The sequence below is a fragment of the Otolemur garnettii genome, unplaced genomic scaffold, assembly GCF_000181295.1.
Source record: "Otolemur garnettii isolate 467f Iridium unplaced genomic scaffold, OtoGar3 scaffold00161, whole genome shotgun sequence".
NCBI lineage: Eukaryota > Metazoa > Chordata > Mammalia > Primates > Galagidae > Otolemur > Otolemur garnettii.
In genome coordinates, this window is record NW_003852556.1 from 367,172 (window position 1) to 391,717 (window position 24,546).

Here is a 24,546-nt window from a genome sequence, read left to right on the forward strand (position 1 = left end):
AAAAGAAAAAAAAGAAATGGTTTCTTTTAGAAAGAAGCAGATCCCTGGATTATTACTTTAAAAACAATATTAACTAATCTGGGGTTGGAGGAGGGGTTGAGACAGAGTCTCACTCTGAGTTTTACTTTCCAAAGACTCTCTAATGAGAACTATAAGGTTAATTGCCAGAGGTTTTCTATTGATAACCTCAGAAAGGTCAGAGCTTCCCTTACTGTGGAATTTTTCTTTCTGAAATCTCTACTACCTCTTCCCTTCAGGAAAACACACCTGGCATTGCTCTAGTCCCAGACACTCCCCAAAGAACCAAAGCTGGTGCCCAAACAGGCAACAGTTTCCTGTTTCTCAGACCAGTCTGGCTCAAGGCTGTGTTGGGATGTCAAAGAATTAGAGATTTTGTGAATTGATGAGGGATTTATGGTTTATGAGTTCGTATGAGAAGGATGTGCTGAAATCAAGCAATGCTGCAAAACGCCTTGAGCACCTTTGTCACTTTCAAGCAGGAGGAAGTTGCCAGCTCTTTGAAACAAACTTTTCTGGAAGAGTTTGGAAGCTGGAATCAGGTAGAAGAGACAGGAGCGGAGGGCAGTGTGGGCTGTCTGTGTGTCCCAGCAGCCTGCTGTTCACCAGAAAAACAGCCGGGAGAGAGGCAGGGCGGGACACGCACAAAGTCGGGGGTGGGGGGATAGAGACAGAGCGATACAGAAGGAAAAGGGGGGAAGAGGGAGGGAAGAGACAAGGAGAAAAGCGGAGAGGAAGAATGAATGGCGGTGACCGCAAAGTCCCAAAGGCAGGGCTCACGGGGGCGAGGACCGACCCGCCCTTTCCCATCTACCGGGGACCCGCGCCCTCCGCCCCGCCGCGCTCACCTGCGGCGTCCCCCAGCGCGGGGGTTCCAGGCGGCTGCATCCCGGGGCACTGCTCCTCTCCCGGCCGCCGACTCTACTCGGGGGCCGCAGCACCAACCGAGCGGGCGGTACAGCCCGACCCCGCCCCTGCGCTCCGCCCCTCCCCGCTCCTCTCCCCGCAGCCCCTCCCCTCCCCGGGGCCCCTCCGCTCCTCCTCTTTCCTCCCTCCCTCAGGGCGTGGGGGCATCAGCGAGGGGACAACAGACCCAAGCTTGGAAGCGCCCTGAGAATAGCTGTGGATTTCTGGTGGGAGCCCCAGGCCAGGACATCTCCGGGAGGGGGCACAGAGCGGGCTGGGTCGGCGCAGGGTCCCTGCACCTGTCCCCAGAGGACACTGAGGACTGGTAGGCTGTGCCAGAGGAATGAAGGGGGCTCTGCTCTCCGTGCCAAGTTCTGCACAAAATCTGCTGCTGAAACGAAGGGCAAGAAGCAGGCCTGAGCAGGCCGCCTCCCAAAGCACAGAACAAAAATAAAAATCCTTGTCAATTTTTAAAACTAAGTCTTTTAAATTTATTTTAATAATCTTTAGAGTTAAGGATGTTAGCAACCACTTTGCAAAAGACGACACTCAGGCGTGACACAATTGTAAGAGGAACTTTACCTAACAAATGCAATCAATGTAACCTGGTTCCTTCTACCCTCCATGAATCCCCAACAAAACAATGCTGGGATGGTTGGTTGGGTTAAGGGAGTGGGTGTGACACAGGCGCCCTCTCCCCGCCCCACCCAGTACCTACAGCCCAGCTAGCTGGGGAGGGGAGTTGGTGAGGGGGAGGAACCCTGAGGAGCAGGGAAAGTTCTGGGGTGGACAGATGTGCTCACTGCCTCCAAACTGGCACAGCTAAAGTGGTAAATTTTATGTATATTTTGCCACAATAAAAAAAATGCATTTTTAAAAAGCATCCTGTTTGGACAACTTCTGTGTTGCACATTCTGTGGCCACCAGCGGTGTAAATGGCACCAGCCTCAATCTCAAAACTTGTCAAGGCACCACCTCCACTAACAACCCACACATGGCCGTACCAGTCACGGGCCAGAGCCTGATAAAGCACCTCTGAGTGGCTTTCAGTGACATTGTAACACCACTAGACAAGCTGAGCACAGCTCTGACCATGCTGGAAAAGGGGCTGAGTATAAATCAGAATTCCTTTAATATACAGGAAAGAAATATGATGCCCTAATCTTCCAAATCTCCTAAAGCTCACACACAGCCTATGAATGGTGGATCGAACCTGTCATAGAGTAGATAAAGGATGTAGGGCAAGTCCCTGTGCTAGCACGGACACCCAGAAAGTATACTCACTGCATGTGGTGGCCACATACAGCCCCCACATGGTCGCTGGACACCTGGGCTGCAGGCCCGCTGCCCGCAGCCCTGCCACCTCTCCCCTCCCCAGGCAGGGTCCCTCCCATCCACTACTCCTGGTGTAGATGAGATTGTTTTCTCTGGACTGCTGTGTCCCACCTCCGTGGCTCATCGCCATATTTGTGAATTGCACATGTTTGATGATGCCACATGCATATTCCAACACTCAGAGCTGGATTCAGACATAAAGGTGGGCTCCTTGCTTCTTCCCGCTCCTGGGGCATCACCTATAACACCCACCTGGGAGATAATCAAAGTGAGAGAGATGATTAGCAAGTGGAATAGGAGTTGTCTTATTAATATAATATAGGGAAAAGCAAGCCCAGAATAGGAAAAGATGTTTTAAATAAGATGCCAAAAGAGTTAACTGTAAAGGAAAAGACTGGGAAATTCAAACCCTTTAAGATCAAGAACATCTATAATTAGAAGCCACCTTAAAGAGAATGAAAATGCTGCCCACAAACTGGAAAAATTAATATATGGACCATAAAAAATAAGCACATCGGCAGTGGAGGGGGACACTTTCAGAAATTACCATTACACATGTTTCTGACTACAGAGCTCTTTAATAAAGAAAGAAAGAGAAGAAAGTTGTTACACTTTACATGTTCTGGGTTGCCTTGCAGAATTGCAAGAGGAGCCTGGCAGCATTTAGTCACATTACTCTTTGCCCCCGCTACCCACTTCTAGGAATTTATGCAAAAGATTATCCAGCAGAAGTACAAAGTGGGATATGCACAAAGCCACTTGTTATTTACTGCAGTGAAAGACGGGAAACCCCAGATGGCCACGGATAGAAGGCTGGTTGAGCAAACTAGGGCACGTATACAGCACACAGCAGGGCCGTGAGGACACTACCAGCACTGACGTGGAATAACTCTATGTTGTAGGAGAGAAGAGAATGTAAACGCATGTACACACTGGCTCAAAATGCCAAAAGACGGAAAGGAAGAAGGAGAAAGCTAGTGAGAGTCATCACCAACAGTGGCTAGAAGCAGCCTGTGGTATGTCAGCTCCAGCGCTGTCAGGAGGGTGGCGAGGGTGGCCGCCATCAGTCCACCTGCCACCAGTTCTGTGCCATGGCACCAACATCAGCACAGAGGAAGGGCAGGGCCACCTTGGAGTCACCCTAAGAGCACGTTCTGAGGGCCCTCGAGGTCTGCCAGCCTCATGCTAAAAACTGCTGCACTGTGAGGTCAGCACCGATGTCAACACATGAAGGGTGGATAAAATGCGGACGGGCCACTGGCGTTAGGTCCTGGTTCAACAAACTGACCATAGATTGACATGAGGGGGCCACCAGGAGCCTCGAGAGCCTACACTGGTAATGAGGTAATCCACAGCCTTCCAGGGAAGACCCAGTCCCTGGGCCCCATGGATGTGACTAAGGTCAGGCCTTGGGGTGGGAGAGGGCCCTGGATTTCCCAAGTGGGCCCTGGCTGTGGTCAGCAGGGTCTTCACAGGAAGAAGATTGAACTGAAACAGAGGCAGAGGCCATGACATGGTGGGGGAGGCACCAGAGGTGGCACAATGTGGGACCTTGCCAGGCCCTTTCCACGGGAGCCTATAAATTATGTCCTCTGCAACACACTGTGGGGGCTCAAATGCCCTAAAACAGACACCTTCAGGTGAGGCTGCCCTGGGATAACTTGCTAAGTGTTAACACTTACGACAGAAAGCACATCCTGGAAGACAGGCATCCACTTTGGGGGTAAAGACTGACTTTCTTTTTTTTTTTTTTTTTTGAGACAGAGCCTCAAGCTGTCCCCCTGGGTAGAGTGCTGTGGCATTACAGCTCACAGCAACCTCCAACTCCTGGGCTCAAGCGATTCTCCTGCCTCAGCCTCCCAAGTAGCTGGGACCACAGGCGCCCGCCACAACGCCCGGCTATTTTTTGGTTGCAGCCATCATTGTTGTTTGGCGGGTCCGGGCTGGGGTTTCAAACCCGCCACCCTAGGTGTACGTGGCTGGCGCCTTAGCTGGTTGAGCTATAGGCGCCGAGCCAAGACTGACTTTCTGACAGGGAAACCTCGAAGGCTGAGCACCCTCCCCAAGTGCTTCATTCAAACCTCTTCCCTGGTGGCCTCATGTGGCCCCTGGGCCAGGCACTTCATGTCCACCTTCCTGACTAAGGCTGGGGAGCCAGCATCACCCCCTCACCCTGAGGTACCAGTTGGCCGCAGGCCACCCTCAGCACCACCAGCCACCCTCAGCCCCATTGCAGCCTATGCAGCCCCACAAGCCGGGGAGGGCCATCTGGCAGCAGAGTATTTTTAAATGTAATGTCATTTGGCTCTTCCAGAAGGTAATTATGAGAAGACAAGGAAATCAGTTTTCAGAGAGACTGGAAACATCATCACTATAGCAGCTGTGACGTACACAAGAGCCCTTCCTGCTCAGAGGGAAACATTTACAGGGTCTGGAGGCCTCCTGCTTGACCTTCTGTGCCTGAGCAGAGGGTCCAACACTGCCCAGAAACACCTGGCTCCTTGGGGTTTCTCACATGCAAGGTTGGGGGTGGGAATTGCCCCTTCAGAAGGCTCTGGGCAAACTGGGGGCTGGGAGATGGCTGATACCGTGCACTTGCCCCACCTCGTACCATAATTCTGCTATCCTCGTGCTGCCACTGAGCTGGTGAGAAGGCTCTGACACACAGAATTAAGTAATGTTTCCAAAGTCAAATAGCTGGTTAATGGGAGAGACAAGATGTAAACCATGCCAGTCTGATTTCAAAACGTAACTGCCTCTTCCAAACGGGAAAGTGTTTATTTACTTAAATATAGACTTTTAATTTAATTTTTCTTACATTTAATCAATAAAATAGTTATTGAATTTCCTCTATGTGCAGGATACCAGGAGAGCTGCAAAGATGAATTATTTGGTCCTTTGAGAACTTTATGGTTAGAGGTAAAATTAGAGAAATGGAACATCCAATGGCAACCTAAAGCAGGTGGTGAGACTCCTGCCACCCAGGCACCTGTGACACTGGGGTGTGAACAGGATCCCGGCACAGCTAGCACATCACACAGGTCTCCTGGGAGAGTCTCAGAGGCCCAGAACACATTGTATACAGAGTTGGGTGGGCACCCACTGTCCCCTAATGGCTCCATGAACAGCGGTGACTAGGGCCACTGCGGGGACAGCACAGACATGAGTTGCAGAGTCAGAGACCACTGATAAAATCAGATGGATCTGCCCAAATAGACCTGTCCCACCCAGGCAGGGTCAGGTTCATGGCCCGCCCAGGAAGAGTCAGACTCATGTCTCTCTCAGGAAATATGAATGCCACCAATTGCTGCCCTCCCTGACCCTTTAAATCCCCATGTGCCATAACCCACATGTGGAATTTTTTTCTTGATTTCGCCCCACCTGCATACAGGTGGAAATGAAAACCACATTATTTCTACAGAATGGGCATTCCGTTTTCCTTGTTTTGTGCCTTAGAATAATCTTTCTTCCTTGAGTCCAGAACCTTTCATATGGTTCCACATGACTTGGAGGGGGAGAAGGCCCTTTGCGGGGCTGAAAGTATACCCCACCTAACCTAACCAAACAACTCTTCCCCCTCCCCCCAAAACAGTACACTCTCTGACCTTGCCTAGCATTCATCCATTTAATACTGAGGTGAGCCCTTATGGAAAACCTTTTTCTGTACTTCTTTCCTCTTCCTGCTCCTAGTCTACCTCCTCCTCGCCCTGCCCCTTTTTGTGTTCTTTGTGTTTGTATATGATCTCCAGGCTCCTTCTACCCTCATGACTGGCGGCCGGCCGGCTGCACTCAGAGGCCAAGTCCTCTCTCACCTCAGTCTTGCCTCCCTCCAGCCTGTTATTGGTCACATGCAGAGGCCAGGCCCTCTTTTGGCCAAGTCATACGTGGAGAGTCTGGGTAATCTCCCAATGCCAGCCTCGCCAGCCCTACCGCGGGGCTGGATTGTTTTCCACCATTCAGTGAACCAGGTTCACTCATCTAGAATCTTCCTGGAGGTCCAGATTCAGCTGATAGCAACATGCAAAGGCCGAGTCTCTGTGGTTGCAATCTCAGTCCTTTTCTTCCCCTTTTTTTCCCCTTCGAAAGTTCCCTTTATTTTCTTTCAGCTAACAGCCACATGTAGAGGCTAAGTCCTCTCTGGCAGTACTTTTGGTTATTTTTGTTCCTCCTTTTCTTTTTTTTTTTTTTGAGACAGAGCCTCAAGCTGTCTCCCTGGGTAGAGTGCCATGGCATTACAGCTCACAGCAACCTCCAACTCCTGGGCTCAAGCGAGTCTCCTGCCTCCGCCTCCCAAGTAGCTGGGACCACTACTGGCGCCCGCCACAATGCCCGGCTATTTTTTGGTTGCAGCCGTCATTGTTGTTTGGCGGGTCCGGGTTGGGGATTCGAACCCGCCACCTTAGGTGTACGTGGCTGGGGCCTTAGCCGGTTGAGCTATAGGCGCCGAGCCGTTCCTCCTTTTCCCCTTGAAAATTCTCTTTATATCTTACCTTTAATCTCATTTATTTTCTACCTCCAGTTTTTCGCTATGGGCACCACTCAGTCATGAATTTTTTCCCTTCTTCTCCTCTAAGCTGTCTTCTAACTCATCTGAAATCCCTATGTCTCTATCCTGACCTCAAACCTGAACGTCTCATTTTTTTTCTGTAATACTACTTGGCCTATGTACAAACTTGATAGTGACTTACATTGGCTTGAACGTGGACTTTTGATCTCTCAATTCTCACTAATCTTAATAATTACTGTAAAAAAAAAAATTGGCCAAATGGTCAGAGATGCCCTACTTCCAGGCATTTCTCTTACTCCGAAATATTCCTTCTCTTCTTTCATTTTGCAAACCCTGTCAGATTCTCCTGGCTTGTATAATACCGGCTTCTCCAGACCTATTGGAATTTCCGTTATCTATTCCTACCCTGGCAAACAGCTCTTCCTCTTCTGCCCTTCCAGAGCCCCTCCTGTTCCTCTTCAACCCCCCTCCTACAATCCCTCCATTTTCTCAACCAGAACACCTGAAAAATCCCTCTGTGTGGGATACCTCTCCTCCATCTATAACCTCCCATCATTAACCCATTCTCATTGCCCTTCAACCCCTACATCCATATCTTTCGCATAAACAATACCCCATTCCCCACTCTCTCCAACACATGTGGTGGTAAAATGGCAGAATTCCCCAAAGGCCCTAAGGCCCCTAATGAGATCTCATTGATCTCCCCTTCGAGGTGTGGCAGCACCTCTTAGAATTCCAGTTATCAGCTTCCAACATTAGGTAAAACCTGCCTACTTCTTGAAATTCCCAGGAGCATTCTGAAAATGCCAAAATCTTCCTCACGATCATGCTTTAAGTGCAGCAAACCAGGCTGATTGACAAAGCAGTCAGCCCCTGAAGGTCTTCACTGGAAGTCTGACTGCCTAGGTTTTTCTGAAGATCTAGTTTCACAGTCGCTCCCAAGATCTAACACCTGACCTGAGCCTCGTTACAAAAGACTGAGGACCCTGGAAAGTCAGATGCCCCTGGACACAGTCCTGGAAAGCTAAACTCTGGGTATTTTCCTAATGGAAGGTAAGTCAATTCCTTTTCTGATAAGAATGGGAACAACTTCTTCTATGCTGCCACTTTATAAAAGTTCCCTAAAAACAGGCAGAAATCTCAGTAACAGGTATTGCGACATTCCCCTTCAAAGTGGAAATGTCCTCTCAGGATTACTAGCGGCCCTGACAACTCCCGGTTATTGTATGTGATAGAGCCACTAATTATGTTATTATTTTTTCTCATTCTCAATTTTAGACCAGTAACCCTTCACCTCATCTCTTCATTTATTAACCAGACAGTCACCAAAAAACAACTCATATCCTCGCCCTGCTGGATACCAACCACCTCAGACTGAAAAAGCCAAAGAGTCACTGTAAATGCCACTCTCGTCTCCTTCCCCCTCCCCATCCCATTCTTTTTACAGGCAGCCCATGCAGCCCCTCCACCTGCAAGAAGCAGTCAAAGAGATGCCATGCCCATCACCCTGTCTCCTTATAATAAACTAAAGAGGCTGGTATGATAGAATCAGGTGTACCTGCCCAAATAGACTTGCCCTGCCCAGACAGGGTCAGGTTCATGGCCTGCCCAGGAAGGGTCAGACTCATGTATGTCCCTCCAAAAAATAGGAATGTCACCAATTGCTGCCCTCCCTGACCCTTTAAATCCCCATGCACCATAACTCACACGTGGAATTTTTTTTTTATTTCACCCCGCCTGCATACAGGTGGAAATAAAGACCACATTATTTCTATAGAATGGAGATTCAAGTTTTCCTTTATTTCGCACCTCAGAATAATTTTTCTTCCTTGGGTACAGAAACTTTCAACTACCACCTGCAATCTGGACCGTGCATCACACCCAGAGGCCTGTCTGCCTCCTGGCACCTACAGTAGACTCCCACAGTCCCAGAGGGGTGCTCAGACTACTCTTCCCATTTACCTCATCTGCCTGTCGTCCCTGTGGGTCTCTCTCATGTGTGTGCACACATACATGCACACGTGTACAGGTGAACACCCACAGTGACTGGCCCAGAGTCCCTATGCAGTAACACATTCACTCCAAGGTCCACCCTAAGCTCAGGTAGCCTTTCATGGCCAGGGTGCCTCTGTTCCTCACAGCCATGGCAAGAACATAGTGCTAATGGCCCAGTGCTCCCTCTCACTGGGTCCTGCAGAACAGACCACAGCTCCTCCCCAGGTGCTGGCCACCCTCTGTTGGCCTCTGTCCTCTCCCAACCAAGGAAGAGCCCCTCCTGGTTTCTCCAAACACTCTGTGGGTACCTGTGAGCCTCTCCCTTCCTTGTCTCTGCTGCTGAGTCCCTCTCAAGAGGACCTGCTGGGATCCTGGCCATAGGCCTGCATGAGGGAAGAGGACATGGTTCCAGGTAATATTCAGTGTCTGGTACTGTCAGGCTGATTGAAAACACAGGCAGCCAGGTCCCCAGGAGGCCAGTGCTGTCCTGCATTAGGCCAGCTGGGCCCTGGGGAGTAGGACGTGGCCAGCACCAGGCCTCCCGTGGGTTCCAGATGAAGGAAAATGGGAGGAGGTATCAGTCACAGTGGTCGTGGTCATGGGGCTGTCACCTTGCTTCTCCCCTCAATGGCTGGTGGTGGAAGGCAGACAGAAGCAGCTGCATCTCTAATCCCCAGTCGGCTCCTACTGTCAGGGACTTGCCCGTCACCCTTGTGCCTGTACCATGTGGGCCCCATTGAGAGAGTTTGGGTCCAGAACCTTTCAACCACCTTTCAACTATTCCTATTTCCTGGGAGGGACATGAGTTTAAGCCACCTCTCAGCCTGACCGAGGGGCTCTAGTAGATTTAGGCAGAGAGGTGTCCACAGGACCCTGAAACAAGAAGGTGGGTTCTACCTGCTCTAAACAGAAAGTGACTGAAAAGATCATGAAAATCTGAAGCACATTGCCTCAGCCAGCCATGCCTAGGCACAGCCCCTCCTGGTGGTTGCAGAGCCTGGCCCCTTGAGCCCCTTGGTCCCCTTGAACCCCTCGGGCCCCTACAGATGGGAATTGCACACAAACAACTGTGTGTGTGGCCTGGCTCTCAGCTCTCTAGGATCAGTGGTGCTGACGGTGAAATGTGACCCATCCTGTCGCCAAGCAACCCAGGAAACAGCGTGGGATGAATAATGCAGACGCTGCTCTCATGGCAGGGACGTGCTGCCTGCCTCCACATGGAAGGGAAGGGGAAGTGGGGGAAGCAGCGAGACCAGAGATGCTCTTAGAGACATGAATTTTTTAAGATTAAAAACACTCTCAGAGCTTTGCTGAAGGCTTTTATAACCACAGTGCCCTTATCTCTCCAAACCCCTGAACCCAAGCAGGAAAAGCACATTGAGGCCTGTGTGGAGTATGACTCCCACCTGCTCCCAGCCTTGGGCTTGGCAACCCCAGCTTGTCCAGCATCTCCTGGTTTTAGTCAAAAGTTTAGCAGTGCAGTTGGCACAGCAGCCTGGCATTGCCCTGCTGAAAGGAAAGAGCCGTGTCCTCTGCAGGCAGTGAAACCAGACCCAGCCCGGCTGTGTGGCCTCCGGGCCTGAGGCACATATTAAATATCCATGTTCAGGGGCACAGCTGCTGCTTCTGGGCTGAGGAGGACTGGTGATATCTGCCCCCAGGCTGGGCGCAAGCCAGGCAGGCCACTGCACCCTGACGCTGCCCTCCTGGGGCCCTGCTAACATCCACCTAGCTCCTGTCATGGAAATGAAGGTGTGGAACTTGGGGAAACATTTTGCTACTGTAATTAGGGGACTGAGGTTTGATTTTTAGAAAATCAAATCAAGGCTTCTTATTCTTCATTTCAAATTGGATAATACCTGACAGCAGTTTTCATTTTTTGTTAATTTCATGGTTCCAGGTGAAGTTGTCCCTCCTAAACGGCCCTCTCTTCAGCAGGCATGCCGCTATCATCCAAAGGCTTCACTCCAGTCAAGGCCCATTTAGTTTCTCAACCTTCCCAGAAGACCTCCCAGCAGAGAACTGGTCGCAGGAGCCCCTCTGAGACACACTCCCAGCACTGACATGAGGGGGTTATATGTAGACAAGAAAACAAACAACAAATCCAGCTGGCTACAACAACATGGTAAACAACCCAATAATGGGGTGGATGAGAGCTACTGGGCAGGACCCTTGGTCCAGCAAGGACATGTGGGGTCCTGCAGTGCCCATCTGGCCCCTTGAGTGTCTCCACATCTCCATGGTCTCTGACTGGCTGGCTGTGCAAGGAGAAGCGTGGTTCGGCCTTTCCTGCCCTCCAGGTTACTTTGTCTGAAGAGCCCCCTTCTTCCCGGTCACCCTCCCACCAGTTCTGGAGAGAATGGGCAGTGTGACAAACAGCTCCCCAGGCCTGACTGGACTCCCACCTGCGGGGCTTTTGCCTGCTCATGGCAGGTCAGCTTCAGGGTTGGGGTTGGAAATCAGTGAGAAGGAGGGATCCTGGCCAAGGCAGCTGCAGGCTGGACCCTGAACATCTCCCCTCTCATGCACCTGACCCACTGTGCCTTTAGGCAAACAATGGACCCACCCTATAATGTACAGTCTGGTCGCAGCTCTGAAGTACCTGTGATGAAAAGTTGCAATTAGCTCCCAGGATCACCAGATACTTGAACCCCACTTTTTGCTTTTTGCTGAGGTGTTTCTGAGCACAGGATGGGGAGATGCCTCATTGGGAGGGGTGGGCATGGCAACCCACCAGAACCCTTGGTGCCGAACACTTCCTGCCAGGCTCCCACCAGGACCTGAGACCATTGGTGCCGAATGCCCCTATATGGTAGTTCGGGTGAGTTTCTGAGGAGCACTGCATGGCTCCCACATTGAGAGTAAGAACGTTCGGAGCCCAAGTCTCATCTGGCCACAGGCCGGCAGAGTGGCTTCCAGATGCCCAGGCTCCACAGCCTCCTGCAGCAAGGTGGCACCTCGACTGCCTGCTCCCTGGGAGGTCACAAGCCAGGCTGCCGGCAGCTGCCCAAATACAGAGCAGGACCAGGCAGAAGCAATCTCCTGGTGGGGCCAGAAGGAGCCTGTCCCACCACCTGGGGAGTACCCAGTGGTGATAGGCATCAGCAGGGAACAGCCAGAGGTTCCAGGAGCCCAGAAGGGTGCAGAAGAGAGGTGTCTGACCAGTCAGCAAGGCCTGCTCCCAGGAGACCCAGGAGGGAACCATGGGAGGAAGGGTCCATGGAAGCACCTGCCCAGAGGGCACAGGGCTGCTATAGCACCTCCTTCCCAGCCTCAGCTTGTGGGCCAGAGGTTGGGTTGCCTGGGTGGATGCCATGAGGTGGGCAGGGCAGGCATGAGAGCAGATGCTGGGGAGGAGGCTGCAAAGCTCACAGATGACAGTGAACATATGGACAGGATGTGCGAATGACTGAGGGCAGGTATGTGGCTGCGCTGGTGGACACCAGGGATGGGAACAGGTGGCATCCTGTGGGATCATGGACTCAGCATTCACAATGCATTTTCTTGATATGATACTAAGTTTTAAAAGATTTTTTAATAAAAATGAAGTGGAGATACAACTTTCAACAGCCTACATGTGAACAATGTGGTCAACTTTCATTTTACAGGGTTGGAAAACACCACCCTGGACAGACCCAAAGGGGCAGCTGAAGCCAGAAGCAAAGCCTCTCCTGGTCCCTCCCAAGCAGGTGTGTGCAGGGGACCGCAGCTACTTTACAGGGAAATGGGTGATCTGCAACAGACCTGCCAGGTCTGCCAAAACAGCACTACAGGGTGCCCAATCAAATTTGCACTTCAGATGAATGACAAATGTGTTTTTAGTATAAGGATGTCTCAAAGATTACATAGGATATACTTACACTAAAAACTATTCATTATTTATCTGAATTCAAACTCACTGGGACGTGAGCGTCTGGAAGTCCAACCTTAAGAGGAGGGCAGAGAGGTTCTTGCTGAGTCCTGGGGGGATAGCAGAGTCCTGCTGCAGGCCCAAGAGCCCTAGACAGCTCACTGTTGACAGTGGCCCCTGCAGCGCTGATGAAACTGCCTGTGCTCTACAACCCCAGGGAGGCCAGAGGTGAGGTCGCTTACCTGTTCAGACCCACACGCACTGGGAGATCCAAGAAGGTCTGGAGGAACCAGAAATGAGTGACACAAACAAGACAGCCATTGCCTGCTACAGAACCTTCCAGAACAGGAGGGGCCGGGAGCTTGCTCAGTGGGCAGCTCGGTGTGTTTCCAGCCTCCCTGAGCTCCAGTCTTGGGCCTGCCGCAGAGGTGTCTTCGTGGACAGTTTGGGATCTTAGATGGAAAAGCACTGGCTGCTGCTCCTGGCCCTTTCAGAACATTCTATGGCCCTGTCAGCCCCTCTGGTCAGAGGAGAGGGCTGCGGAGCTGCTTTCCAAGTGTGGTCTTCATGTGCATGGGCAGGAACTACCTCTAGAGAACACGACTCTGCACAGAACTGGTGGCCTGGGCTTATTGGAAGATGTGCTCGCTCCGAACACCTGCTTGGTGCTAATCCCTTAGCAGGTCTGCCCACTCTGGAGGCACTCAGTCCCTCTGGCCACAAGTGTAAATCTCTAAAGCCATGACTGCCACAGTGCCAGTCTCTGGGGGTACATGGCTCCCCACGACAGGGCTGACGTCCAGGAGAGGCAGCCAAGGCCATGGAGGACTCAACATCCCCACGAAGCCCTCCCTGTGGCCCCTGGCTCTGTCGGCCCCACACCAAGGCCCCTCTCCCCTCTCCCTTATCCTCACGGCCTCCCCAAGGTTCATGGAGACACCCAGCCACTCCCATGAGGCCAGGGCTACTTCCCCCTATACGTCAGTGCATGGGCCCGCAAGACACTTCTCCCTGAGGAAAGGGCACAGCCCGCCTCTAAGGCAGCTTGAAGGCCCCTAAGTCCCACCCGGGCTGGCATTGCACCTTGTGAACCCTCTGCTGATGTCCTGGATCCCAGCCACAGCCCAGACAGCAGCTGGGGCTGACTTGAGTATTCCAGTCAAACATGGAGATGTGCGAGGACCCTCTACATTCAGGGTGCAGCTGGACCAGGCAGTCAGGAAGCAGAGTGATGTGAGTGTTTCCGGGAGTAGGTCTTTGGTCTTTGGTATAATAGCTGCTGAGAATACCACGAGGGGATTGTAGCAAGAAACTGCCCAGGGGTCAGCAGAGCCATAGACAAGGGCAGCCTGCCCAGAGCTTCCCTGGGAGGTGAGGTCAGCCAACCCAGGGATGGTCAGCTTGTTCCAGGAGGGGCCAGAGAGAAGACAGCTCAGGCTGTGAGGGCCCAGAGTGGGCCCTGCTGACAGGCAGGAAAGAGCACAGCCACAGGGCAGTCTGGCATCCAAAAACCCTGAATGGGTTCTGGGGGGGTGAGGTGACCCTGACAGAAACTGCAGGCCTTAGCGCCTCACATCTGCTGACTGTGGGGTCCCCAGGGTGCAGGTGATCAGGCCTGGGCCAGCCCTTCCCAGGAGTGGGACAGCTGATGGCTGCGGGCCATGGTTCCCAGTCTCCCACAGAGGAATTGGACTCTGAGAGGTTAGAGGTTAAGGTCCAGGAAACCCAAACTGGACTTCCGGCAGCACCAGGACCTGTCCTGTCCCACTTGCCAGTGGCTGCCAAGAGGATCTTTGAGAGTTCACCTGCGATTGGCTGATTTCACCAGGATATTGTGCAGAGTGAAGAGCAGTGGGCAGTCAGGGACAGAGGCTTGGGGACCCAGGCCCAGAGTCCCTGCCCTGTGCCTCCATAGCCATCTCTGTCTTGAGCCAGGAGGAGACCCAGCACACAGCAGGGGCCTGGCAGAGAGAGCCCTGTGTCCACTCCCTGGCTGGAGGACCCCAAAGCGCCCACCACAAGGCATTTGGCGCCTCCCGGCAAAGGCTGGCGGGGCTCCCTGTCCTCTGCTGAGTGGCTCTGCCCCACTGCTTCACTCCAGAGACCATCTAGGAAATCAGACACATTCCTGATTTGGATGAGGAGGTCTCCACGGCAGAGATCCCCTTCATGTCGTCCGGCATCTGCCCATCCTCACGCCACACATTCAACTCCCCAAAGATGCCGGTTTCGATCATTTCCTCCTGCCAGGGGATAGGGCAGTTGCCGGTGGCAAACTCCTGGAAGAACTCCGTGTCAGCTTTGTCAAAGACCACGCCTTTGACCGTGGAAAAGGCACCTACATCCTGAATGTTTTTTGCATATACGGTTCTGGAGTCTGGGATGAAAGGCGGGATCAGCATCCCTGTTCGGAAACCAAGAAACAAGACACAGACAGCATGTGGGTAAGCAGGGTGTCACACAAGAAAATACCTCCCCAGCAGCCCCTCGAAGGTGCAGGGACCTGGGGGCTGACCCTGCCTGGGGAAGGCCTCCCAGGGCTCTGCAACCCCCACAGGCATGTGGCCAGGTGCTCAAGCCTCAGGTGGACCAAGTGGGAGTGGGAGTCTGGTTTAGAGGCTACTTCTGAAGGGACCCCAGCCAGGTCCTCTGCCTCCCTGAGGTTTCCCTGAAGCAAAGAACCTTCTGCCCCCTCCACCAGGGACGCTGTCTCCTGGGCCACTTGCCCCCTCTGCAGATCCAGTCCCAGGGCCCTTAGGTCAGCCTCCCTGGTGGACAACATCATTATCATCTCAGGCCCGACTCCCAGCCCCCACATGTGCAGGCTGAACCTCATACCGCCTTTCAAAAGGCAACTTCTCCCCTCAACATGTTTGCAGGCCATGACTCCCGAGGCTCCAGACACAGAGCTTCCACAGTGGACAACCTCCCAGTTGGCCAGATCACCTCCTCCCCTCAGTCCACACTGACCCTGCCTCCAGAAAGAGCTTGCAGTGGCCTCAGGACAACCCTCATGCTGACAGACACTCACAAGTCCCCCATGTGGTTTCTGCTCATCTCTCTTGGAACTGGACACTCAGGATGACTCAGTCCCCATTACTGGAGGTCAGGGCTCACAGCTTGCACATCTGACCACGTGCACTCGCCCATACCTCCAATCTCCTGGATACTGCTCTGACCCTTCCCTGCAGAAGCAGCTTCCCTTTGGGGAGCCTATGGCTGAATGGCTGTCTTGTAACTGTGGTCACATTGTGTACAGAGAGCCCTCCCCCTGGGCAGGCTCCCAGGGCAGAGGGTGCACCTGGTTTCTCCCTCTCTCAGATATACACGCAGCCTCACATATGCAACTTGGCAGTAAGGCTGGTAAACCGCCCTAAGCAGACAGCATGAAAACCCTACTTTAGGTGTGCTCAGGGGCTCCTTTGGGACACAGGGTGGGAAATACATGGTGGGGAGCCCAGCAGGTTTGGACCTGGAGGTCGACCTGCCACCATCTCTTTCCTCCCTCCCCACCTTAAGACAAGACCTGAAGGTCTGCTCAGACCTGCTCAGATCTGTTCACACAGGGCCACTAACGCCCAGTCCTGGGCAGTGGGGGCAGGGCAGAGCAGAGGGTGAGGGACGTTCAGGACCCAGGGAACTGCAGCCACCAAGTCCAGCACCCCCTGTCTGAGCACCTCACAGTACCGGCTTCCAGCTGTCTCCAGTTAAGGTCTTTGAAGAGGGGTTGGACACGCAGTGCATCACATGTCTGGTTCCTGAACCCCAAGCGCTTCTCAGGGTCCTTCACCAGCAGCGCCTCACAGAAGTCCTTGCTGGGCTGGCTGAACTTCTCTGGGTATTTGACGGCCTCTGAGAGGATCCGCTGCTTGAGCTCCTTATTCTCCACCTGCACAGGAGGAGGGGATAGGAGCCGAGTTGCGCAAACCCATTCCCACCAGGGTAGGACCTCGGGGCACCCATGTGCTCAGCTCCTCAGCAGGTGTGCCCAGTGACCAAGGAGGGGACAGTGTCCACAGAGGACCTGGTTGACTCCCTGGAACATTCCCACAACCATCCCAGACCCAGGGAAAGAATGGCCAGAATGAGAGGTGGGCAGTATAGGCCTACAGGGGAGGCCAACCGGTGGGACACTACAGGAGGCACCCAGGGTCTGCTATCAGCCATGCTGGGCAGGTGCATCCCCCCTTGCCCAGAGGACCTGGTCACTGCAGAGCAGAGAATTTCCTTGGGCACCTGTAGAACACCCCCCCCCCCAAGCAGGCCACTGACAACCCCGTCCCCACACACCTACACCTCACAAAGAAATGGACAGTGCAGCCCCAGACACTGGAAAATGGGGACTTACTCTGTCCCCAACCTGTCCTAGGAGGATACTAGAAGATGAGGGACTAACTCTGCCCCTAGCCTGTCCTGGGGGGGAATTTTCAGGGGACATGGAAGATGGGGGAGTAACTCTGTCCCCAGCCTGTCCTGGAAGTGACACTTCCAGGGAACACTGGAAGATGGGGGGATTTAGTCTGTCCTAGCATGTCCTGGGGGGGACACCGGAGGGTGGGGGACTAACTCTATCCCCAGTGTGTCCTGGGTGACACTTCCAGGGGACACTGGAAGATGGGGGACTTACTCTGTCCCCAGCGGGTCCTGGGGGGGACACATCCAGGGGACACTGGAAGATGGGGGGACTTACTGTGTCCCCAGCCTGTTTTGGGAGGGACACTTCCAGGGGACACTGGAAGATTGGGGGTTTAGTCTGTTCCCCTGGTGAAGGACACACTTCCAGGGAAGTACCAGCAGGAGAAATTGGGAGGGCAATGCTGCACCCCAAGGCCCCCGTGCATAGACTGGGTCCCTGTCTGGGCCTTGTGTCTTGGGCTGGGCAGCCCCCCTGGCCATGGGTCACTCTGCCTGGGTAGACTGAGAGGCAGTCTTATCTCTGGGCTTAGTCATCACTTGCTGGAAGGGAAAAGCAATTTGGTCCACTGCTTGAATAGGGGAATGGCCTTCCATGTCACCCCTTTTGTGGTCATGGAGGCCCCAGGAGCCAGCATCCATGGGGCTCAGGAGAGGCTGTGCAGCCTTGGGAGAGGTCTGCCTCCCTCTAGGACAGGCGTTCTCAAACTACAGCCCAGGGGCCACATGCAGCCCGCCTAGGACATTTATCCAGCCTGCTGGGTGTTTTTGCCACTGCTGCCTGTCCTGCTTAGCAGCCGACTTGTCCTGAGGCCCGCAGTCTGGCCCTCTAACGGTCTGAGGGACAGTGAACTGGCCTTCTGTTTAAAAAGTTTGAGGACCTCTGCGGATGTCCAGGACCACTGCTGTGCCTGTGGTGGCAGTGGACTCTTGGCATCTTGGGAGGAAAAGAGTAGCAGGACCATCCACGGGGAAGAAGCCGTGACACCCAGCATCCAAGATCACTGGCCTTGGCAGCCACCAGGCCCCAGCAGCTGGGGGTGCACTCAGGATGGAGGCTCAGGGTGGTCCATGTGCCCTGTCTGGATGCCGCAGCGGGCAAGTCACCCAGGAGGCAGTGCCATGAGGCAGGACCCTGCGGGGTTGAGGGTGGCTAGCCCCAGGTCTGGGTGTTGACTCTGTCCTATGCTCTGGGTACAAGGAGAGGCCTGAAGTCCCTGAGGCATCAGGAACTGGGCAAGTCACTTTCACCACAGACAGCAAAGAAGGCTGCATGAATTTGCACCTCCCAACTAGGACCCTGCTAGGTGGGCCCTACCTTCTCTCCTCGGGCTCGAAAGGGTCCTCGGGCTGCGATCATCTCATACAAGGTGACACCCAGGGCGAAGTAGTCCACAGAGAAGTCATACTCCTCCCCCCGCAGGAGCTCGGGAGCCATGAAACCTGCCAGGCCAGAGCACAGTGGGGTTCAGATGTCCTATCCCTGCAGGGAGCTCCTGCCACAAGACTGGGCTCCAAATGTGGTCTACATAGGGGCTCAGCACCATTGGCACTCAGGGCCAGAACACCCTTGGGTGTGGAGTAGCCAACCAGGTGCCAGTAGCATCAGTAACAGAAAAGTCTCCAAACATGGGCAAATGTCCCTGGAGGGTGGAGAACTGCCCTGGCTGAGGACCCTGCTTGGCATGCTGGTATGAAGTCTCCTCCCTCTCTGGTACCCAGACTCAGGGGCAGTGGGGAGCATGTGATGACAAGCACAGTAGCTTGTGTGACTCGTGGGCATAGCAGGTGCAAAACAGGAGTCCCTGCCCTGAAGCCCAGACATCAAAGGATGGGAGGACTGTCCCCACACGGCATTTTGGGCTGAAGGGAAAGCCCAGCTCTGTGCTGTCTGCTTGGAGGCTGTGCTGCTAATGTGGACCCGTCTGTGAGCAAGCCTTTTCTGAGCACCTATAGAGCTCGGGTACAAATTTACAGCATTTAATCCTGACAGCACCAAGAGCATGTGCTGTTGCTCAGACTGGAAGCAGAGGTCCCACACGCTTAAGTATTTTAAAATTTGTTCAAGATGACAAGTGTCCAGACAGAGTGGCTTCAAATCTAGTCACTGTGACACCCTTTGCGATGGGCATGGAGCCCAGCACATACACACCCAGTGTCTGTTTCTGCCTCGCCTGTGGTTTGTGTAAAAGTCGCTCTTATGTATAAAGAATCAGACAGTTCTCCACGTCCCTGGGGCTACTTTCAGCCTTGCCCCTCTGGAGGTCAAAGGGCCCCTGGCCTTCCTCTGCTACCCACAGGCTCTGCCCCTACCCTTCTCTCCAAATGTCTTTCCATTTGGAACCAAATCAGAGCCCAGGTTTTCCTTCCCTACAGATTCTTGTCTTTTTCCCAGATGATCATGTCTTTTTGTCATTTTCATTTTTTTCTGTGCACTTATCACCAATCCAACCCTAACTTCTGTGGCACTTCTATAATTGTGTTGTATTCCAATTTATCAGATATTTTGTCAATTTCATAGTTATGAGAGAGGCTTCTGGTACTGTCTTCCCTGCTCTAGTCTGGATTCATGGCTTTTCAGCCAATGTCCTCAGCGCCTGGACTCCCCTGTGACCCTGCCCTAGACGCCCCACCTCTGAGATCAGCTCCTTTATTCTGGTCAAATAGCAGCCTGAAAAGAGCTTTAGCTCACTTTACACATACATTTTTAAGAACTTTCATATCTGAAAATGTCTTTATTTTACCTTAATATTTACCTGAGAGTTTGGGTGCCCTAAAATTCTAAGTTGAAAATCATTTGCCCTCTGCATTTCTAAGACATTTTCCCACTTCCGGCACTGCCCTGGGAGCCAGCCCCACCCTGATTCCTGGTTCTCCCTGTGGGGGCCGCAGTCCACCCTGGTGGGCATGTCATGTCTTCTTTGTCCCAAAGTGTCACACTCTACGGTCCATGTGCAAGGCAGTCTCAGTCCTAAATTCACGTGGCTCCCCTCTGGGTATTTTCTTGGAATACTTCATCAATATCTTTCCTCCTGCAGGTTTCCTGTTCTTCCTTCAAAGTTACCGTTCAATGCTGAGCTTTCTGGACTAGTCTCCTACTTTTCTTGTGTTTTCTCTTTTATTTTCCACACTTTTGTTCTTTGATTTACTTTGGGGAGAAAATCCAAATTTATCTTTCAAATCTTTGGAATGTTTCATCTCTGCCACTTTTTCATCCTCTGGAGCTCTCTGCGCATTCTCATGATCCCACCTCACAGCTGCAGTGTCCCCTGTGTCTTCCCAGGACGTTACCTAGGTTGGATTTCCTACAGTGCCTCCTCCATGGGCCTTCAGGACTATTCCCCTGGGGTCTAGGGCTCCTCCCCATATGCTCATACTGGAGGCTGGGCCACCTTAGGACTGGGCCTTGCTGCCAGTGTCCCAGGGGTTCCTCACTGGGGAACCTCCTACAGTGTCACCTTCTGAGCTGGTTAATCTGTGTGGACATGGAGCTTCAATCATCCCCTGATCTGGTGCCATGTGCTGGGAGCTGAGTGGAGGTGACGCTTGTGGACACCGCATCACCCCCAAGCTCTCCTCCCAAACTGACTGCTTGCCCTGTGTTTCCCCAGGCCCTTCAGGTCCCACTGCAGTGTGCAGTGACCACAGTGACCCCAGGACTAGGCTACAGGGCCCTTGCTTCAGCCTGCCCTAAGTGCCTGGCACAGTGACCCACATCAAGCTACACATCCACAATGGGGCACCCATGGCCATTTTATAGCTGGGGTGTGGTAGTTTGCCCCAGGACACAGACCAGGGGGCTGTGCTCCCATCTCGGCTCTTGCCACCATGGGATGCACTGGGCCCTGCCTTGCATGTCCAGCGGGTAGAGACCAGGCAGTTGTCTGTCTAGACAGTCAGATTCCTGAGGATGTTCAGGTGCCAATGCCCCTGGCATGCACCTAGGGCCCCATGCCCCAACTGCCAGTTGAATGAGGGCCAGCCAAGCCCCAAAGTCCACAACTGACCCCCAGGACTAGGACCAGCTGCTGGGCTAGGACAGGGGTGGCTCCATGACAGTCAGTTTCGACATCCCAAGCTAAGGTCTTTCCTGGCCTTTTAACATGCATGAAGTGGAGGCCCACTCTGCAACACCACCAAGGCCGACATGACCAAGAGCCACTCCCAGACAAGGGTCACAGGAGCCATGTGGCACAGAAGCCCCTGGCCCTGAACGTACCTGTGTAGGCTCTGCCTGACAGGGAATTACAGACTTTGTGAGTACTAACTGTGCACGTGAGCACCATGTCTAGACTAAAACTAGAGTCTTCTGGATCCTGGATGGCCCCCAAGAAGTCCCTGCCAAACCCAGGGCACGAGTCACCTCCTGGGCAAAAAGCCTGGTTGCCCCTGCTGGCAGCCCAAGTAGCACAGCTCCACATCCCCAGCCGTGCAGTGTGTGCAGCAGACAGGTGGCTAATTCTATTGCCAAGTGGTGGCCTGTGTGCTGGCTGATCTTGACCTGCTACTAATTTCTCTAAATATCAGCCCCCTCCATACCCCTCTGGCTGTGCCCTGGGCCAGCATAACCCCAGCAGAGAGAAGTCACCAGGTAGAGCCTGCTGTTGGTCCAGACTACAGAAGAGTCTTGTACCACAGGTGGGGCCAAGAAGACAGATCCAGAGGGGGCTCCAGGATGTGCACCTGCCTTCTACTCACGCCCAACCCCAACATCTCCAGATAACTGTGCTGAGGTCACAACCAGAGCCTGATCCTGCCACACGGGTGGTGGTCACACTCACTTTGACAAAGAAATTTGAGCAGAAGGCCCAGTGTCCACCCGAGGTTCACATCAAATCCTCAAACCAGCAGCTCAGCACCCACAGAAAAGGTGACTAGGGCCCTCTGGCGGCCAGATGGGCCTCACACTCGGTGCCTGAGGCAGGGCCAGTTAGCACATGTCCTTGTAGTTAAACTCCTCAAATCCTGGCTCTGGTGTGATCCAGAGTCATCCTGAAACACGAAAGTGGGCCTTGCCTGAGTGCCCCATGAGCAGGACTTGGTGAGGAGCATGAAGATGCCAGCAGCACCGCACCTCACCTGAGCCTGCAGACGCAGTCATCCCACGAGAAGCAGGTACAGCTTGGGCTTCGTTGAGCTGTGGGGCAGCTGCCTTCCAGAAAATTCTTAGACCTGCTATTACGGGGGCACCTTTCAGGGGGATCCTGAACCCCACACCAAGGATGCAACATGGCACAAGGGGTGTATGTGTGCAGTGTCCTTTCTCAGCACTCGGGGACTGCACTGCACAGGCAGCAAACCGGCTCAGCTGGGGCACAGACACAGATGGCACCTCCATGCTGCACAAATGCCAGCATCAGGTGATAGTACCTTTTCCCCAAAGCCAAAACAACCCAGGAGAAGAAGGAAACTTTCCCGGAAATGCCATCAGAAATAACCTGAACACATATAGCCATCTGGAATGTGGATGAAAAAGGAAGGACTGGAATAAAAGTTGTGGCCACTGTCAGTGGCCCCAGGTACAACTGCCCCATCAAAGCCTCACAACAAGCTGGTGTGACAAACATTAGCCCCGAAGGCTCAGAGGTCCCCCAAATCATCCAAGTCGCCGACCTGACCTTGAGGTCTCCACTCCCCTGCATGGCGGCTCCCTCCGCCAGGAGCAGGATGAGTGGACACAAGTGAGATCGGCCATGGCACCAGGATGCACCTGCCTCAACCCTCACATACAGGCACATAGACACAAGCATGTGCACTCACAGAGACACAGGCACACACACACATACCTGCACACTCACGTGCACAGGAATGCACATGCCACACACAGAAGTGTGCAATACAAACATGCACAGAGGCCTCCATGTACAAAGACACAGTCACATAAACATAGGGGTACATATGGACACACACAAACTTGCACACAAATGTACATGCATGCACATGTAGACACAGATACACACATGAACATGGACATGCATATACACACCTAGAGATGCATACACACAAACAAGCACACACATGCACAAAGACACACAGAGACACATATATACATATGCATACGTGCCAGGCATACACAGAGGGTACAGACATAAGCATGTGCACACTCATGTAAGCACAGTTATAGGTGTGTGCACACAAAGACAGGCATTTGCACACAGGCACACCCGTAAGACACCCACACATGTATACCCACACATAAATGCAAGCATATGTGTACACACACATGTGTACACATAGACGTTTTCATAAGCCTACACGCATATATGGTACAAACACACCATGAAGGCTTTATTAAAGCTGAGCACCTGCCCACTAAGGCCAGTCCCTGTCCCTTTGTGGTGTAACAGGGTAGCATGGCAGTTCCCAACCTTCTTGACACCAGGAGCAGGTTTCATGGAAGACAATTTTACCGCAGACGGTGGTGGGCAGGGGTGGGAGAGGTTTTAGGCAATGCAAGTACATTGTAGCCCTACCTCAGGTCATGGGTCATCAGTGTCTCACAAAGAGCGGCAACCTAGACCCTCCTGCAGCTGTGCACCTGTCCCCACTCCTGAGAAACCGATGCCCCATAATCTGACAGGAGGCAGAGCTCAGGTGGGACTGAGCACTGGGCAGTGGCTGTGAACTCAGGGAAGCTGTGCTTGCTCCCAGCTGCTCATCTGCAGTGCAGGATACAGGTGTAGCAGCCAGGGGGCCTGGGGCCTGGGGACACAGGTGTAGCAGACTGGGGCCTGGGGATGCAGATGTAATAGACAGGGGGCCTGGGGGCCTGGAAATGCAGGTGTAGCAGACACTTGGAGCTGTGACTGTCAACCCCAGGCCTCTGAACTAATTCATTCTGTTGAGGCCCAGAGAACCCCTGAAGTTCCCGGGGTCCTGCCTGCTCTCTGCCTGTGAAGGCATCAAAGTGGGTAGCTGTCACTATAGCAGGCTTGGTGCACCTAGACCAGCAGCCACTCCTAAGATGGGACTGGCTATCTCCTAGGCAGAGGAGCAGTGTAGCCACTGGGTATAAGCCGACTGACAATTGCCACCATTTGCCCTTAGGGCTGAGGGAGGCCTTCTCCACCCCACCCCCACTCCCACCCCAGGCAAGGAGATTGACCCAGCTGTGCCCTGGGGATGGACAGGACCCTGACTCTTCTCAAGGTGTAGAGCCTCCCCACCTGCTTGTACACACAGGCCTCACCTGGAGTTCCCGCATAGCCTTTGGTCTTGGTCTGCCCGTCCATCAGCTCCACAGCCAGCCCCAGGTCAGAGATCCGCACATTACCTGGGAAGGCACAGCCAGGTCACATGTGCACAGTGCAAGGGCAGGACAGCCCAGAATTGCACAGACTGGGGGCCAGCCTCTGTGTGCCACACACATGCCGCACGTGTTGTGCACACTACACACCCCATACACATATCCCACATACACGCCATGCACAAGACACACACATGTCTGCAAATGCCCCACAAACACCACACACCACCAGTGCCCCACAAACACCACACGCCACCAGTGCCCCACAAACACCAC

The 24,546-nt window shown here is 53.3% G+C and overlaps 2 protein-coding genes across 2 annotated transcripts in view; both read right to left on the reverse strand.

The window, feature by feature from the left end:
- TMEM255B (transmembrane protein 255B) overlaps positions 1–906 on the reverse strand; it is a 33,137-nt gene extending 32,231 nt beyond the window's left edge. The window contains exon 1 of the mRNA XM_012811505.1: positions 867–906. Within this exon, the coding sequence (XP_012666959.1) occupies positions 867–906 (40 nt within the window). The remainder of the gene's footprint in view (positions 1–866) is intronic.
- Positions 907–14,719: 13,813 nt separating this feature from the next.
- The window catches only part of GRK1 (G protein-coupled receptor kinase 1), a 16,597-nt gene continuing 6,770 nt past the window's right edge, over positions 14,720–24,546 (reverse strand). Inside the window, exons 4-7 of the mRNA XM_003799978.1 lie at positions 24,214–24,297; positions 18,343–18,467; positions 16,299–16,500; positions 14,720–15,015 (exon numbers count right to left, since the gene is read on the reverse strand). Of these exons, the coding sequence (XP_003800026.1) occupies positions 14,720–15,015; positions 16,299–16,500; positions 18,343–18,467; positions 24,214–24,297 (707 nt within the window). The remainder of the gene's footprint in view (positions 15,016–16,298; positions 16,501–18,342; positions 18,468–24,213; positions 24,298–24,546) is intronic.